This window comes from Entelurus aequoreus, linkage group LG09, assembly GCF_033978785.1.
Source record: "Entelurus aequoreus isolate RoL-2023_Sb linkage group LG09, RoL_Eaeq_v1.1, whole genome shotgun sequence".
NCBI lineage: Eukaryota > Metazoa > Chordata > Actinopteri > Syngnathiformes > Syngnathidae > Entelurus > Entelurus aequoreus.
Window position 1 is genome coordinate 15,724,576 of NC_084739.1, and position 16,086 is coordinate 15,740,661.

General features: G+C 39.6%; 1 protein-coding gene across 3 annotated transcripts in view; it reads left to right on the plus strand.

The window, feature by feature from the left end:
* loxl4 (lysyl oxidase-like 4) overlaps positions 1 to 16,086 on the plus strand; it is a 90,000-nt gene that overhangs the window by 32,559 nt on the left and 41,355 nt on the right. For all 3 annotated transcript variants that reach the window (XM_062058176.1, XM_062058177.1, XM_062058178.1), the window contains 3 exons: positions 10,050 to 10,088; positions 12,118 to 12,331; positions 12,403 to 12,580. In XM_062058176.1, the coding sequence (XP_061914160.1) occupies positions 10,050 to 10,088; positions 12,118 to 12,331; positions 12,403 to 12,580 (431 nt within the window). The remainder of the gene's footprint in view (positions 1 to 10,049; positions 10,089 to 12,117; positions 12,332 to 12,402; positions 12,581 to 16,086) is intronic.

Sequence of the window (16,086 nt, forward strand, 5' to 3'; positions counted from 1 at the left end):
TGATGGCCCGGGGGCCTACTCCGGCTCGGGAATGACAGTTCAAAACTTGAGAGAACATTTTTTTTTGCAGCAAATTCCTAAAAACCCTAGAGTGCTCCTGTTATAAAACACATTGGTAATTCCTTGCATTGACATTATAACCTAGTAAACATAGAACACTGGGGTCAAAACTTGTGATTTTATTCCTTACAACATCACTACACCCTGGAAAATGGCATATACAATACAATACAATAACAGTGAAATACTTTTTCATAACATGGTCACTACTGCCTAGTTTTTCTTGTTATATTCTTATTTTACTGTTATATTTTTATTGTCATCGTTGCTTTTTTATTTTTATTCTATTGTAATATTTTTCTATTTTGTCTCCATTTATACCCCCATTATTTACTTTTTACAATTTTGTACACTGCTGCTGGAATTTAAATTTTCCTGAGGGAACTCTCCTGAAGGAATCAATAAAGGTCTGTCTGTCTGTCTGTCTGTCTGTCTGTCTGTCTGCTGTAGAGCAATAGTTCTCAAATGTTTTTCACCAAGTACCACCTCAAAAAAAACTTGGCTCTCCACCATAATGACCAACATTAAAATACAGCAATGTAGTAATAATAATAATAATATTTTATTTGTAAAAAGCACTTTAAATTGAGTAAACAACCTCAAAGTGCTACAGTGTATAAAAAGAAATACAATAAAAAGGTAATACAAAATAAATGAAAATAAAAACTAGAACAGCCAAATAGCTAAAACTAGTATGCATATATTTAAAAAAAGTTTTTTTTTTTTTAAAAAGAAGGGTTTTTAAGCCTTTTTTAAAAGCATCCACAGTCTGTGGTGCCCTCAGGTGGTCAGGGAGAGCGTTCCACAGACTGGGAGAGGCGGAACAGAAAGCCCGGTCTCCCGTTGTTCGTAGCTTTGTCCTTGGAGGTTGGAGGAGGTTAGCCTGTCCGGAGCGGAGGTGTCGTGTGGAGGATTTGGGGGTGAGTAGTTCTTTGAGGTAGAGGGGGGCATTTCCATGGAGGCACTGGTGGGTTAGTAGGGAGACTTTGAATTCAATCCTGAGTGGAACAGGAAGTGAAGGGATTTGAGAATTGGTGTGATATGGTCATATTTTCGCACTCTCATCAGGATCCTAGCAGCACTATTCTGTATGTATTGCAGCTTCTGGATGTTCTTGCTGGGGATCCCGACAAGAAGTGCCTTGCAGTAGTCTAGCCTAATAGGCCTAAGTATTCATTAAAAAACAACAGGTATATCAATTTTTTTGGCCACTGTAACACTACACATACTGTAGTTTGAACAGTAACACTGTGTTTGAATATAGTGCAATAAAACGCTGTACTTTAATCAAGTGATTCTTTTGGCACAGTACCACATATGGAGAATCACTGCTGTTGTGGATGCTTGTTCTCCGGAATATACAAAATAAGAATAATAGTGTAGGGAGGTCCCTCGGTTCTTAGCTTTCTAGATCTAGATATCCCTGCACCACAGCGCTAACATCCCCAAAATAAAAATAAAAAAAGTGTTTTATGTTTATATTTTAGGCTGAAAATATAAAATACATTTTTTTTTACTGCAGATTTTGGGAAACTGGCATTTTTGTTGTACGTAGGATCTTGAGTGTGAAAAAAGAATGGCTTTTTTGCCGATATCCGATATTGTCCAACTCTTAATTACCGATTCCGTTATCAACCGATACCGATATATACAGTCGTGGAATTAACACATTATTATGCCTAATTTTGTTGTGATGCCCCGCTGGATGCATTAAACAATGTAACAAGGTTTTCCAAAATAAATCAACTCAAGAAAAAAATGCCAACCAGGTACTGCCATATTTATTATTGAAGTCACAAAGTGCATTATTTTTAAAAAAAATGCTTCAAAACAGCCGCTTGGAATTTGGGACATGCTCTCCCTGAGAGAGCATGAGGAGGTTGAGGTGGGCGGGGTTTGGGGAGGCGGGGTTGAGGTGTGTGTGTGGGGGGCGGTGGGGGTAGGGGGTAGGGGGTAGCGGGGTGTGTATATTGTAGCGTCCCGGAAGACTTAGTGCTGCAAGGGGTTCTGGGTATTTGTTCTGTTGTGTTTATGTTGTGTTACGGTGCGGATGTTCTCCCGAAATGTGTTTGTCATTCTTGTTTGGTGTGGGTTCACAGTGTGGCGCATATTTGTAACAGTGTTAAAAGTTGTTTATATGGCCGCCCTCAGTTTGAATTGTATGGCTGTTAACCAAGTATGCCTTGCATTCACTTGTGTGTGTGAAAAGCCGTAGATATTACTGTATGTGACTGGGCTGGCACGCAAAGGCAGTGCCTTTAAGGTTTATTGGCGCTCTGTACTTCCCCCTACGTCCGTGTACACAGCTGCGTTTTAAAAAGTCATACATTTTACTTTGTTAAACCGATACCGATAATTTTGAAACCGATACCGATAATTTCCGATATTACATTTTAAAGCATTTATCGGCCGATAATATCGGCAGTCCGATATTATCGGACATCTCTAATTGAAATAAATGTTGCTGCCAATCACAGATCCATCTTAGGGCCTAATAACAATATGTTATGCACACATATTGGCCTTTCAAACATATAACAGTTTGATAATGATGACCCGTTGCCATGGATACCGTCAGTGAGGTTTTGTGTACAAAACGGATGTCACTAAAAACGGGTAATAGTGGCGATCCATCTGCGCTTTGTGTTACTGCAGGTGCAATCGATACAAATAATGGCGGCCTTTCTGTCCACTGTTCAATCTGGTTTTGTTTTTGAGCCCAGCTCAAAGGAGAATGCATGCCTTTGCAACCTTAAAATGTTTCACGTCTACCACACTTATTATGGTGTCTAAAATGGCATTGTGGGACTAGAAGGTTCTTGGTTTTGAACCTCTTTTGGGCTTTTCTGTGTAGCGTTTGCGGGAGTCTCACATTGCCTATGTCTGCTCTTTGTGTGGACTCGCTCCCAAACACCAACCAACATTGAAGTTTGATCCAAAATGTCTTAAGTAGATGATCCATCTTTCTGCTTGGAATGGTTCTAGTTGAATGTCCGAGCTTTGGTACATGTTTGTCTCCAAAACAACAGGCAATGCTCTTTGTACATGGTTTGTTTTGCTCATTGTAAGCTGAAATAGAAGCCGTAATTACTCAACGTCAGCAGAGTCACCCAAAACAATTCCGTTCCCAAACAATAGTGACGTTCACATTTCTTCTAACATCTGCTCCTGAAACCAGAGCCAGGAAATCTACCAGCTCGTGTTGCGTGGTTTTGGACCACATTTAAGTCGCTGACACGCCCCTCATGTTTCTCCACCTTGTTCCGAGGCCCTAGAAAATCCATTCTTAGGAATCCTTAACCAGGCCGTGTCTCTGGGGCCGCCTGTGTCTCTTGGATGAGATTCTAAAGATGCTGTAATTACAGGATTGGTCAGACCGAGGCTCTCTAGGGTTTCTGCTGAGAGCGAAAAAACACCCCAGATTATAGCTGTGTGTGTGTGTGTGTGTGTGTGTGTGTGTGTGTGTGTGTGGGAGTGAGAGGAAGCCCGGACAGCCAAAGAAGGTGGTAGATGGAGGGGGTTAAAGCCGATCCGATTTTCACTTGCTTGTGTAAAATATCTTTAATTATGGTTGAAGTTTGTTGAGAGAGCCCGTGTAGGTCCGGCTTTTGATTTACAGACATGCATTTTATTTGGAATGGTCTTCTAGTTTTGTCAGGTCGTTGAGTGATTCCTGACTCACGTCTTCATTCACGCAAGTGGCTTTTTAGCAGTTTTTTCCCACCAAGCAATAAACAGTTGTGATCACATGTTTACATACACTAACCATAGACATAGATGTCATGTTAATGTTGGGCCTTTAAAGATTTATTTGAAGTGGTCTTTTTCAGGGTGGAATGATTATACAGCATACATCAGGGATATTCAAATACATTTCCATAAAGCTAAGGACCAGGGGGGGGGGGGCAGACTCAAGAGAACCAGCGTCCTCTACAGTAGACATTTGATTTTGGTCTATTCATTTTGTCAAAGTTACAGCAGCACTCTGCTGTTTTTAGGGACCCTCTGCAAAAAAGCTATAGTCAAAAATGCGATTCTCTCACGAGTTCTTTGAACTGTAATGGTAGACCATCAGTTGAATAGCCTGAAGGATGAAAAAGAGAGGACCTAAAGTGGAACCTTGAGGTACAACACTAGTATAACTAAAGAAGTTGAACAAATGACTACTGACTGCATCGAAAGTAAACAAGCCAAAACCTTACTTACATAAATCACATAAAGGACTTAAACGGGTGCCTTGAGGAACGCCTTAGTTATGTAAATCCCATGTTTGGACCCCAGTGTTCTATGTTTGATAGCAAGGTTAAAATGTCAATGCAAGGATCTGCCAATGTGTTTACACTGGTCCAAGTTCTTCTTTACAACTGAAGCACTCTCGTGTTTTTAGAAATTTGCTGCAAAAATGTTTGTCTCCTTAGTTTTGAACTGAACTCTGGGGCCGGTATGGTGTCATTCCGGGGGTCGGGTTTGGCCCCCGGGCCGCCAGTTGAATGGCCCCGCTTTAGGCTTTAGAAATACCTGATTTTGTCACTATGGCAGTATGACAGTCCCATAGGACCATTGAGATTCTCCAACTTGCAGCACTTTGGAACATAAGTTTAGCTTCCGTTCTCAACTTTGTGAATCACTTTGTGGAGAAGCGGCATATTAGCCGTCGAAGAAACCAATAATTTCTGCTGAGGATTCTGATAGGGGAAATTTGTTTTTGGGGTTTCAGTCTCTTCTGTCAACAGAAGAGTCGATTAGGCCCAGAATGGGCAAAATTGAACCGCCTGTCTTTTCGAAGCATCTTTTTGTCAAGGCACGATTAATAAAGAATAATTTCCACCTAATTTGAAGACTTCTTTACAATCAATTAATTTCTAAAGCCTTTCTTGTGTGTCTTTGAAGAAATATAGACAAATGTGAGGGCCGTGATGCCGTTATCGTCTCTAAAGAGTCAAATGAGACTCTCCTAATTTAGCATCATTAGCCTCATAGCTCACCAGTGAATGCTGCTATGCACTTTTTGGCTTAGGCAAACGCAAAACTAATAAAAGAGCTGTCTGGATCACACACATGGTTGGAATCAGTGCTCATGCAATATTTATGTAAAGAGAAAATGGAAATGCAACATCTTTTTTTGCTGTTTTGACCTGTAGGTGTGTGTGTGAGAAGTTAGTTGGGGTGTCACAAACACGTCAAAGAATAATTTGTGGATGTTGACCTGTTGCAGTGAGGGCTGCACAATTTTTGAGAAAAAACCTAATTGCAATTTTTCTCTCCAAAATTGCGATTTTTATATTTTATGCTGTGAAAATAATTAGTAAAGGAACACATGTTACTTTTAGAGTGTCAAACATATTCTTGTCTCAAAGTGCCACACATTGAAACAATATGCAATAATTTACTTTAAAAATATTTGGCTTTATCAAGACAGACTCTGAGCTTTTGTCTACATCATGCTCTTAAACTGAAAAAATAACCAATAAAAACTATACAGTGTTCATAATGTAATGTAATCATTATATATAACAATGCAAGTAACCATTTAAAAGGTTATACACTTATTTCTCATGACTGTAGAATTGTTTACCATTGTACTGTAATTAGAAGGTAAATAACCTAAATAAATAAATAAACAATTAAATACTCATGTCTGTAAGCACAACATTTACTTAAATAAATATTGAACATCTTAAAGTTTTTGGAAAAACAAGGTCAGACGTTGTCTTTTTGTTTATTGCCATCACCTAGATCACGGCATTCTCGCTCGTTCGTCCGTGTTGATGGGCGTATATTGCCCATGCACTCTGAAGCTGAAATATTCCCACAACGGGTCACTTGGCTTCATAATCATATTTTTTTCTTCCTAATTCTTGTTACGTTGCGGCACTTCTCACGAGCGAGTCGCAAGTAGGGAGGCTGTCTGTGCTTCCTGTGTGTGTAAAGATGGCTAACCTGCTCTACGCCCACCGAGCCAAAGATTGTGAATGACTGAAAAGAGGACTCACTGCGTTCATTATAATTATATTATGTACATTAATTATACTGTTAAATAAACAGCCTTAGGTGAGTAGAGACGTCTTTCTCCCTGTTTTTGAAGCAGAAGACGAACACATTCTGATGAGAGATGTCCGATAATGGCTTTTTTGCCGATATTCCGATATTGTCCAACTCTTAATTACCGATACCGATATATACAGTCGTGGAATTAACACTTTATTATGCCTAATTTTGTTGTGATGCCCCGCTGGATGCATTAAACAATGTAAGAAGGTTTTCCAAAATAAATCAACTCAAGTTATGGAAAAAAATGCTAACATGGCACTGCCATATTTATTATTGAAGTCACAAAGTGTATTATTATTTTAACATCCCTCAAAACAGAAGCTTGGAATTTGGGACATGCTCTCCCAGAGAGAGCATGAGGAGGTTGAGGTGGGCGGGGTGTATATTGTAGCGTCCCGGAAGAGTTAGTGCTGCAAGGGGTTCTGGGTATTTGTTATGTTGTGTTTATGTTGTTTTACGGTGCGGATGTTCTCCCGAAATGTGTTTGTCATTCTTGTTTGGTGTGGGTTCAGTGTGGCGCATATTTGTAACAGTGTTAAAGTTGTTTATACGGTCACCCTCAGTGTGACCTGTATGGCTGTTGACCAAGTATGCCTTGCATTCACTTGTGTGTGTGAAAAGCCGTAAATATTATGTGATAGGGCCGGCACGCAAAGGCAGTGCCTTTAAGGTTTATTGGCGCTCTGTACTTCTCCCTATGTCCGTGTACCACGCCGTACAGCGGCGTTTTGAAAAGTCATAAATTTTACTTTTTGAAACCGATACCGATAATTTCCGATATTACATTTTAAAGCATTTATCGGCCGATAATATCGGCAGTCCGATATTATCGGACATCTCTAATTCTGATTGGTAAAAAGTCTGTCACTCAAATGCCGGTGACGGCGGAGAAAAAACTAACAAAAACGGTTATTTATCGCACTAGTTAAAACCTCGATTAATTGTGCAGCCCAAGCTCAGTTGATGAGCTGCTTTGTTAAAAACTACACATTGTGCCAGTGTGCTTTTTGGGACATCACACACAAACACCATTTGTTGTTAATATTTGTCTCATCTTTTGAAGCATGTGACAGAGTGACCTAACAGTGCTCTTGCATATGTTCTGTCTTACATCAACAGCCAAAGAAGCTACACGGATTCTGTTTTCTGCAAAACACCTCTCTGTTTACCCATTAGCAGTGATTAATGTAATTCGTATTTTCCCCTCAAACAACTTTAATTCTTGCAAAAATAAGAACATATTTGTGGAAAGCTTATTTAACTGGAGGGTCGGGAGTGTTCCCCTTCAAACATGTTATTTAGGAAAGTGAAAAGTGCAGCAACATGATGTCATTCCTGTAACAATCCTCCCATTGATTTCTTGCATTCTCACCTAATTGCCAAAATACAAATATTCCTAGGTGAAATATTTATGTGACCAAACAAATATTAACATCTCGGTCAGCACGCCAGAATACATTTTTATTTGCACTTTTCTGTTAGGGGAAATACCACTTAAATGCAAGTATGAGAGAGTAATTCACACACGACATGAGGCATATGTCCAACAACAACATTGATCCATTTTACTATATCTTCACAGAGGACAATACTATAGAGATCAACTTGTATATACAGTACAGGCCAAAAGTTTGGACACACCTTCTCATTCAATGCGTTTTCTTTATTTTCATGACTATTTACATTGTAGATTGTCACTGAAGGCATCAAAACTATGAATGAACACATGTGGAGTTATGTACTTAACAAAAAAAGGTGAAGTAACTGAGGACATGTTTTGTAGTCTAGTTTCTTCAAAATAGCCACCCTTTGCTCTGATTACTTTTTCGCACACTCTTGGCATTCTCTCGATGAGCTTCAAGAGTTAGTCATCTGAAATGGTTTTCACTTCACAGGTGTCCTTGAAGCTCATCCAGAGCACATAAAAAAAAAAAAAAAAAGAAAAAAAAAAGAAGCTTATCCAGAGAATGCCAAGAGTGTGCAAAGCAGTAATCAGAGCAAAGGTGGCTATTTTGAAGAAAGTAGAATATAAAACATGTTTTCAGTTATTTCACCTTTTTTGTTAAGTACATAACTCCAATTGTGTTCATTCATAGTTTAGAAGCCTTCAGTGACAATCTACAATGTAAAAAATCATGAAAATAAAAAAAAACACATTGAATGAGGAGAAGGTGTGTCCAAACTTTTGGCCTGTACCGTACCTTAGAGCAGTGGTCCCCAACCACCGGTCCGTGGATCGATTGGTACCGGGCTGCACAAGAAATGTAAAAATAAAAAATATATAAATATTTTTTTAATTTTTTAAAATTTTTAATTAAATTAACATAAAAACACAAGATACAAATATTATTAGTGCACCAACCCAAAAAACCTCCCTCCCCCATTTACACTCATTCACACAAAAGGGTTGTTTCTTTCTGTTATTAATATTTCTGGTTCCTACATTATATATCAATATAGATCAATACAGTCTGCAGGGATACAGTCCGTAAGCACAGCCCCCCCCCCCCCCACCCCCCCACCCCGGTCCGTGGGACAAATTTTCAAGCGTTGACCGGTCCGCAGCTACAAAAAGGTTGGGGACCAGTGCCTTAGAGTACTTAGTGAAAAGTTGACTAGTCTCAAGTATATCAACATTGAATTATGATAGTAGTTTCCTTTGAGAAGATACAATAAGACGGTTGCTGAAATGTGAGGGGTGTATTTTTCAGACACTGTATGTCTATAAAGCATCGCTAGACTGTAACTGTAGTACAAGGGTAGGCAAACTACGGCCCCTTTGGCGGGTCCCTTTAATCCGGCCTGCCAAATATTAAAACAGAATTGAGCAAAGATTTGTTTTGAGAAATGCCACAACAAAATACTACTAGACTTTGACGCACTGGGGAAAAAATATGATCAACAACACTGCTGTCCCTTAAAGAGAATGTAAGTGTTAACCCTTTAATACCATTTTTATGTTTCTCTGATGTTCTGATATGATTTTGTTGAAAAATAGGTATATTATGATAAAAAAAGCCCATGTTTGAGAAGATTACTCTTCGTTCCAACAGATATGACATGCTTTGAAATGCATCATGTCTGTCAAATTTCAAAAGCCAATGTGGCCCCTGAGCCAAAGACTTTGCCCACCTCTGCTGTAGTATATAGTACACTATATACTTTCATAATGGGATTCCTAAAATAGCAGTCAGGCCGTAGTGTGTTTACCCCTCAGCGTAATCTATGTAGACAGATGTAATGGTGTTTGCACTCTGCAAGGTTCAGAGGCCTTCCTGGCGCAGTCATTTTGTGGCATGTTGGTGTGCCCGCCAAGCCAGCAGAAGGCTTCCCTCTGCACTATGTTGCAGCGTGCATAGTTCTCAAATTGGCAACAAAGTGCCAGAGTTGCTTGATTTTTCCCCGAAAAGGAAACGCTTTTGGCATAATTTGCATGGTGGCTACGGAGACCAGAGGATTGCAGTGGAAAGATGTAAGGTTGAACACAGTCTGTTCAGCTTGTTTGTCCCGATTTTAAAAAGTTGCTTCCATTAGGAAAATGTTGGACGCCCTGCAATAGCAAGATTTGCACAGACTATAAAACAAGAGATAGCTGAAGAGAAAAAAAAAATCATCCTTTTACACCTCACTTTAAACCCCAATGTTTTATATACACAGGCTATATTTGAAGTAGTTTAAAGTCATTGCCAGAAGGTTGACTATGTTTGGTGGCCAAGTAAGAACAAGTCTAATGTGCACGTGTGTGTGCCACAGTTGACTCTTCCCTGTGTGGCCAGGTTACAATATAAAACAAACAACACATGCCAGAGTATATCTTGTAGTCACTATGACATAGCATCAACCTGGGGTCACCCAGGTCACCTCACAGGACGATGACGATGTATGTGTGTAACCAGACTCCTGATGGGACCATTTCCTTTGTATTTGTTTCTTTGCAGAAAAATATGGGACACCAAGGTCGCAGACCCTTCAACGAGGTAGGTAGAAACTATAGTGCATAGTGGCAGACATATACAGGGGTGTAAAACTGGTTTTCATTGAGGGCCACATCGCAGTTATGAATTTTATCGTATATCGATATTATTACACACTTATTGTGTATTAATTTTTCACATACTGTAGCTAGTGGATTTTACGGTAAAAAAAAGGAAGCTCGGTTGTCAGAATTTTATCGTAAAATGTACAATGGTTTTTACAGCATATATTACTGTAAGTGGAAAAACGGTACCACTGTTATCTATGGTAAATCTACGGTTCTTGTTTTTACAGTGTATAACTGTAAATGGAAACACAGTTCAGATTTTCACAGTAAGTCGTTGTTTTTACGGTGAATTACTGTGAATGGAAAAACAGTACCACTGTTTTTATTTTTTTTTAACGGTACAGCCTATGGTTGTTTCTACGGTTGTTGTTGAATATTGTCCTAAAATGTACTACGTTTTTACAGCATGTTATTGTAAATGGAAAACCGGTACCACAGTTTGTTTTTTTACGGTAAAATTCTGGTGACTAAGCTACTAGTTTTTTTTTACCATTAAATCTATTGCCATTTTTGTACAATTGGATGGATGACTTGCGTTGAAATTATGGGTAAAGCAGATATTTTCATTTTATTTTAACAAAAATAAACATTTGGAATGTACATTTTGTATGATACGAGAATATTTTATGCATTCTCAAATAATATTAACATTTAAAAGATGTGCAATTGCATGTATAAATGCAAAAACGGTACCACAGTTTTTTTTTTTACGGTAAAATTGTGGTGACTAAGCTACTACTTAAATTTATTGCCATTTTTGTACAATTGGATGGATGACTTGCGCTGAAATTATGGGTAAAGCAGATATTTTCATTTTATTTTAACAAAAATAAATGTTTGGAATGTACATTTTGTATGATACGAGAATATTTGATGCATTCTCAAATAATATTAACATTTAAAAGATGCGCAATTGCATGTATAAATGCAAAAACGGTACCACAGTTTTTTTTTTTACGGTAAAATTCTGGTGACTAAGCTACTACTTAAATTTGCCATTTTTGTACAATTGGATGGATGACTTGCGTTGAAATTATGGGTAAAGCAGATATTTTCATTTTATTTTAACAAAAATAAATGTTTGGAATGTACATTTTGTATGATACGAGAATATTTGATGCAATCTCAAATAATATTAAAATTTAAAATATGTGCAATTGCATGTACAAATGCAAAAACGGTCCCACAGTTTTTTTTTACGGTAAAATTCTGGTGACTAAGCTACTAGTTAAATTTATTGCAATTTTTGTACAATTGGATGGATGACTTGCGCTGAAATTATGGGTAAAACAGATATTTCCATTTTATTTTAACAAAAATAAATTTTTGTAATGTATGATACTATAATATTTGATGCATTCTCAATATTAAAATTTAAAGATATGCAATTGCATGTATTTTTTTCCGTCAAAATGGAAAGAACGACTACCGTATTTTGCGGACTATAAGGCGCACTTAAAATACTTATGTGTTCTCAAAACTCGACAGTGCGCCTTATAACCCGGTGCGCCTAATGTACGGAATAACTCTGTACATTGCACGCTACACCGCTACAACAAAGATGACGGGGAGAAGACGCTGCCGAAGGTGAGCCACGTAAATAAGACCGCCCACAAAACGGCGCATCCTGAAGCGACTGTCAGAAAGCGCCTTGAAGATGGTCTGTAAAACATCATCTGTGCAACATTTTGACCAAAGAACCACCATTACATGTTATGTAGACCACAAGGAAGTGTTTTCCATTTAGAAAAAATATATAATAATATGACTCCTTTAATGCGCCCTTATATATGAAAAAGATCGAAAATAGACCATTCATCGGCAGTGCGCTTTATAATCCGGTGCGCCCTATGGTCCGGAAAATACGGTACATTTAGTAAGAACGATAAAGTTCTCGACTGACACACATTATTTCATGAATTTCACTGGCCATATAAAATGAAACCCCCGTTTTTAATATTTAGGTTGAGCGTTATGGCCAAGAAGAAGGGCTTCTGGATGGAGAAGGTCAACTGTCTGGGCAGTGAGAACACTCTGTCTGAGTGCCAAGGTCAGCTGTCAATTCCACGTAGCCCCGCCCCCTGTAAGAACGGGCGACACGCTGTGGTCAAATGTGTGCCGGGCCCTCAGTTTTCCAGAATCTCCTCTGGGAGACCTCAAGCCCCCTATCCAGTTGTGGTAAGACGGTGCTAAATATCTTCCACCGCAAGAGCGTGTGTGAGCTAACAGATTCTACCTCCTCGGTGTAGCCGGTGCGTCTGAAGGCCGGGCCCAGGCTGGGTGAGGGACGCGTGGAGGTGCTCCGGGATGGAAAATGGGGGACAATCGTGGACCACATGTGGGAGCGGACCGCTGCCAGCGTGGTGTGCAGAGAGCTGGGCTTTGGTTCTGCCAAGGATGCACTGCCAGGCGCCTTCATGGGACAAGGTGAGAAAAAACAATGAAATTGTTATGACTGGGCAATATGGAAGTGTTTATCAAGCGCCATGGTATCCACAGCAGATATGCGAGCTTTGCAGAATTCGCTTAATCTTAAATCAGCATCAACAGTCTGACTGACTGATCAGATGAGATCACGTCTGTCTGGGGCACTTTGAAGTTTTTATTGCTGAATCTCTGGATGTGAGTGTCCTGATCCAGGATGATCAGGTGTGCAAACATTGTGTTCACATGCACACACACACACACACTTCCCACGCTCACATGACGTGTAATACCATAAACCGCAGTAGTTTATTTAGGCTTTGATAGCTCAAATCCCCCGCTGAAAGCTCCGGCCCTTCCCTGCGATGATGTCAAACTTAAAGTGGAACCTCTAAGACTAAGTATTTTTTTGTTAGTACAGTAGTTAAAATTTTCCTACATTAAATAATGGAAATAGAAATAATCTGTTACAGAGTTAAACACCATCAGCAGCCTGTCATCAGTTGAGCGCAAAATGTGGAATTTTATTTATTTATTTGTTTGACAGGGACAGTACAATTGCACATTGCTACCCGTAGGTAACCGATGTCAAAGTACATTTGCAACCCTCGTCCCTGGTTAGGCTTTTAAAGAAAAGTGAAGAAAGTTGAAAAACACATACAAAAGGATTAAAGGCCTACTGAAATGAGATTTTCTTATTTAAACGGGGATAGCAGATCCATTCTGTGTCATACTTGATCATTTCGCAATATTGCCATATTTTTGCTGAAAGGATTTAGTAGAGAACATCGACGATAAAGTTCGCAACTTTTGGTCGCTGATAAAAAAAGCCTTGCCTGTACCGGAAGTAGCGTGACGTCACAGGTTGTGGAGCTCCTCACATCTGCACATTGTTTTCAATCATGGACGCCAGCAGCGAGAGCGATTCGGACCGATAAAGCGACGATTACTCCATTAATTTGAGCGAGGATGAAAGATTCGTGGATGAGGAAAGTGAAAGATTAGAGGGCAGTGGAAGCGATTCAGATAGGGAAGATGCTGTGAGAGGCGGGTGGGACCTGATATTCAGCTGGGAATGACTAAAACAGTAAATAAACACAAGACATATATATACTCTATTAGCCACAACACAACCAGGCTTATATTTAATATGCCACAAATTAATCCGCATAACAAACACCTCCCCCCTCGCATCCATATAACCCACCAATACAACTCAAACACCCGCACAACACACTCAATCCCACAGCCCAAGGTACCGTTCACTTCCGCAAAGTTCATACAGCACATATATTTCCCCAAAGTTACGTACGTGACATGCACATAGCGGCACGCACGTACGGGCAAGCGATCAAATGTTTGGAAGAAAGCTGCATACTTACGGTAGCGCGTCTGCTATCCAACTCAAAGTCCTCCTGGTTGTGTTGCTGCAGCCCGCCGCTAATACACCGATCCCACCTACAGCTTTCTTCTTTGCTGTCTTCATTGTCCATTAAACAAATGGCAAAAGATTCACCAACACAGATGTCCAGAAAACTGTGGAATTTTGCGATGAAAACAGACGCTGTTTGTATTGGGACACAATGGTGTCCCAATACTTCCGCACAATCCGTGACGTCAGGCGCAAACATCATCATACCGAGACGTTTTCAGCCGGATATTTCCCGGGAAATTTAAAATTGCACTTTATAAATTAACCCGGCCGTATTGGCATGTGTTGCAATGTTAAGATTTCATCATTGATGTATAAACTATCAGACTGCGTGGTCGGTAGTAGTGGGTTTCAGTAGGCCTTTAAGACAAGTACAAAATAAAAATACATAAAAAATAATAATTGGCCCTATTTGTCCATACTACACCCAGTTCTAGTGATCATACTTCTGGTTTTCCTTGAGCCACTTTTTCAGCTTTGTGGAGAAAAGTTTAATGTCCGACTGTGACTTTAACTCCAGTGGCAAAGAGTTTCACAGATGTGAGGCTTTCACTGACAACGCAGACTGACCAAGAGTCGTCACCTTTTCACCCTACAGCTCCCACCGACCGCAGCTCGAATCTGCACACCTTAACCACTGTATCTTTGTATTTCTTTACACATCACATCAGGTAATAATCCATTAAGACACTTACAAATAGCTTTTAAAAAGGAGAAACTAACCCTAACCCAAACTTCCTCTTACGCGGGCCATGTGAATCACTTCCCATCTGTACTAAAAGATACACTGGTCCAGTGGGTCACACAACTTCTGGTGGATATTTAACACCTTCAACACCTTAGACTTTTGAGGATCCTCCTTTTGCAATAAGTGTTGCCAAAAAGCCAAAAGAACAACAAAATCACTTGCTGAGTTAATTCCTTAGATGAACTCATGTCTTGTGAGGTCATCTGACGTGTCGCATGGCAATATTAGAGTCGTAACCATGCCCAATCTTCATCAAATTCAGAAAATATACAATTTCAGAGACATTCGACTTCCTTCGTCCAGCTGTGAAGTAAGAACGGCCACCCAAAGCCTTAATCTAGGGTGTGCTTGCCAATCATGCTGATCAAGACAGACTTCAGTGCGACAGTTTGCTTATTTAGCTTTTTACAGAGTGCATTACGTCAGTTCTCTTTCACCTTTTAACCTCTTAAAATGGTTTGTTTATGCAACTTCTCATCTACGTAGTCTGCGCTCGAAACAGAGGTGCCAAAAAGATTCCCCTTCCCTTCAAAGCCCCATTTGTATATGTGGAGGCGTCTGCATGTATATTTTGCACGGGCATGCATTTGAATGATTCTTGTGGCTCTACAGCCAGGTTTGACCCTCACTTTTACCTCATATTATTGTACACTTTTACACTTAGGCTTCCTCTACTGTAGTGACTCACACACTTCCTACACGGCACTCTCCCTCTTAGTCGTACATATTCTGTAGATCAGGGATGTTCAACTAAATTGTTGCAGGGGCCACATTTCCAGACAGCTAAGGAGAGGGGGCAGACTTCTCCCTTCACTTTTAGTCTTAGTCTATACAGAACCTGCGTCTTCTACAGTGGACATTTGATTTTGGTCCACTTGTTTTGACAGAGTTACAGGAGCACTGTGCTGTTTTTAAGGACCCTCTGCAAAACAGTCAAAGGTCATCTCTATGACAGCACTCTGCTGTTTTTAAGAATCTGCTGCAAAAATGGGATTCTCTCAGTTTTTTCAACCGCAGTTGAATAGCCCGAATATTAAAAAAGAGAGGGTCTAAAACGGAACATTGAGAAACACTTCTAGTATAACTAAAGAAGTTGAACAAACTACTGCAACACTTTAGTTACCGCACATAAATCACATTACGGAAAACATTTGTAACTGACGAAAAGGAGAGAACTTAAAAGGGAACTGCATTTTTTAAATTTAATTTTACCTATCATTTACAATCATCATGAAAGACATGACGACAGATGGATTTTTTTTTAATGCATTTAAATATTTAAATAAATGCGATCAAAAATCCTCTTACAATGGAGCCTATGGGAGCGGC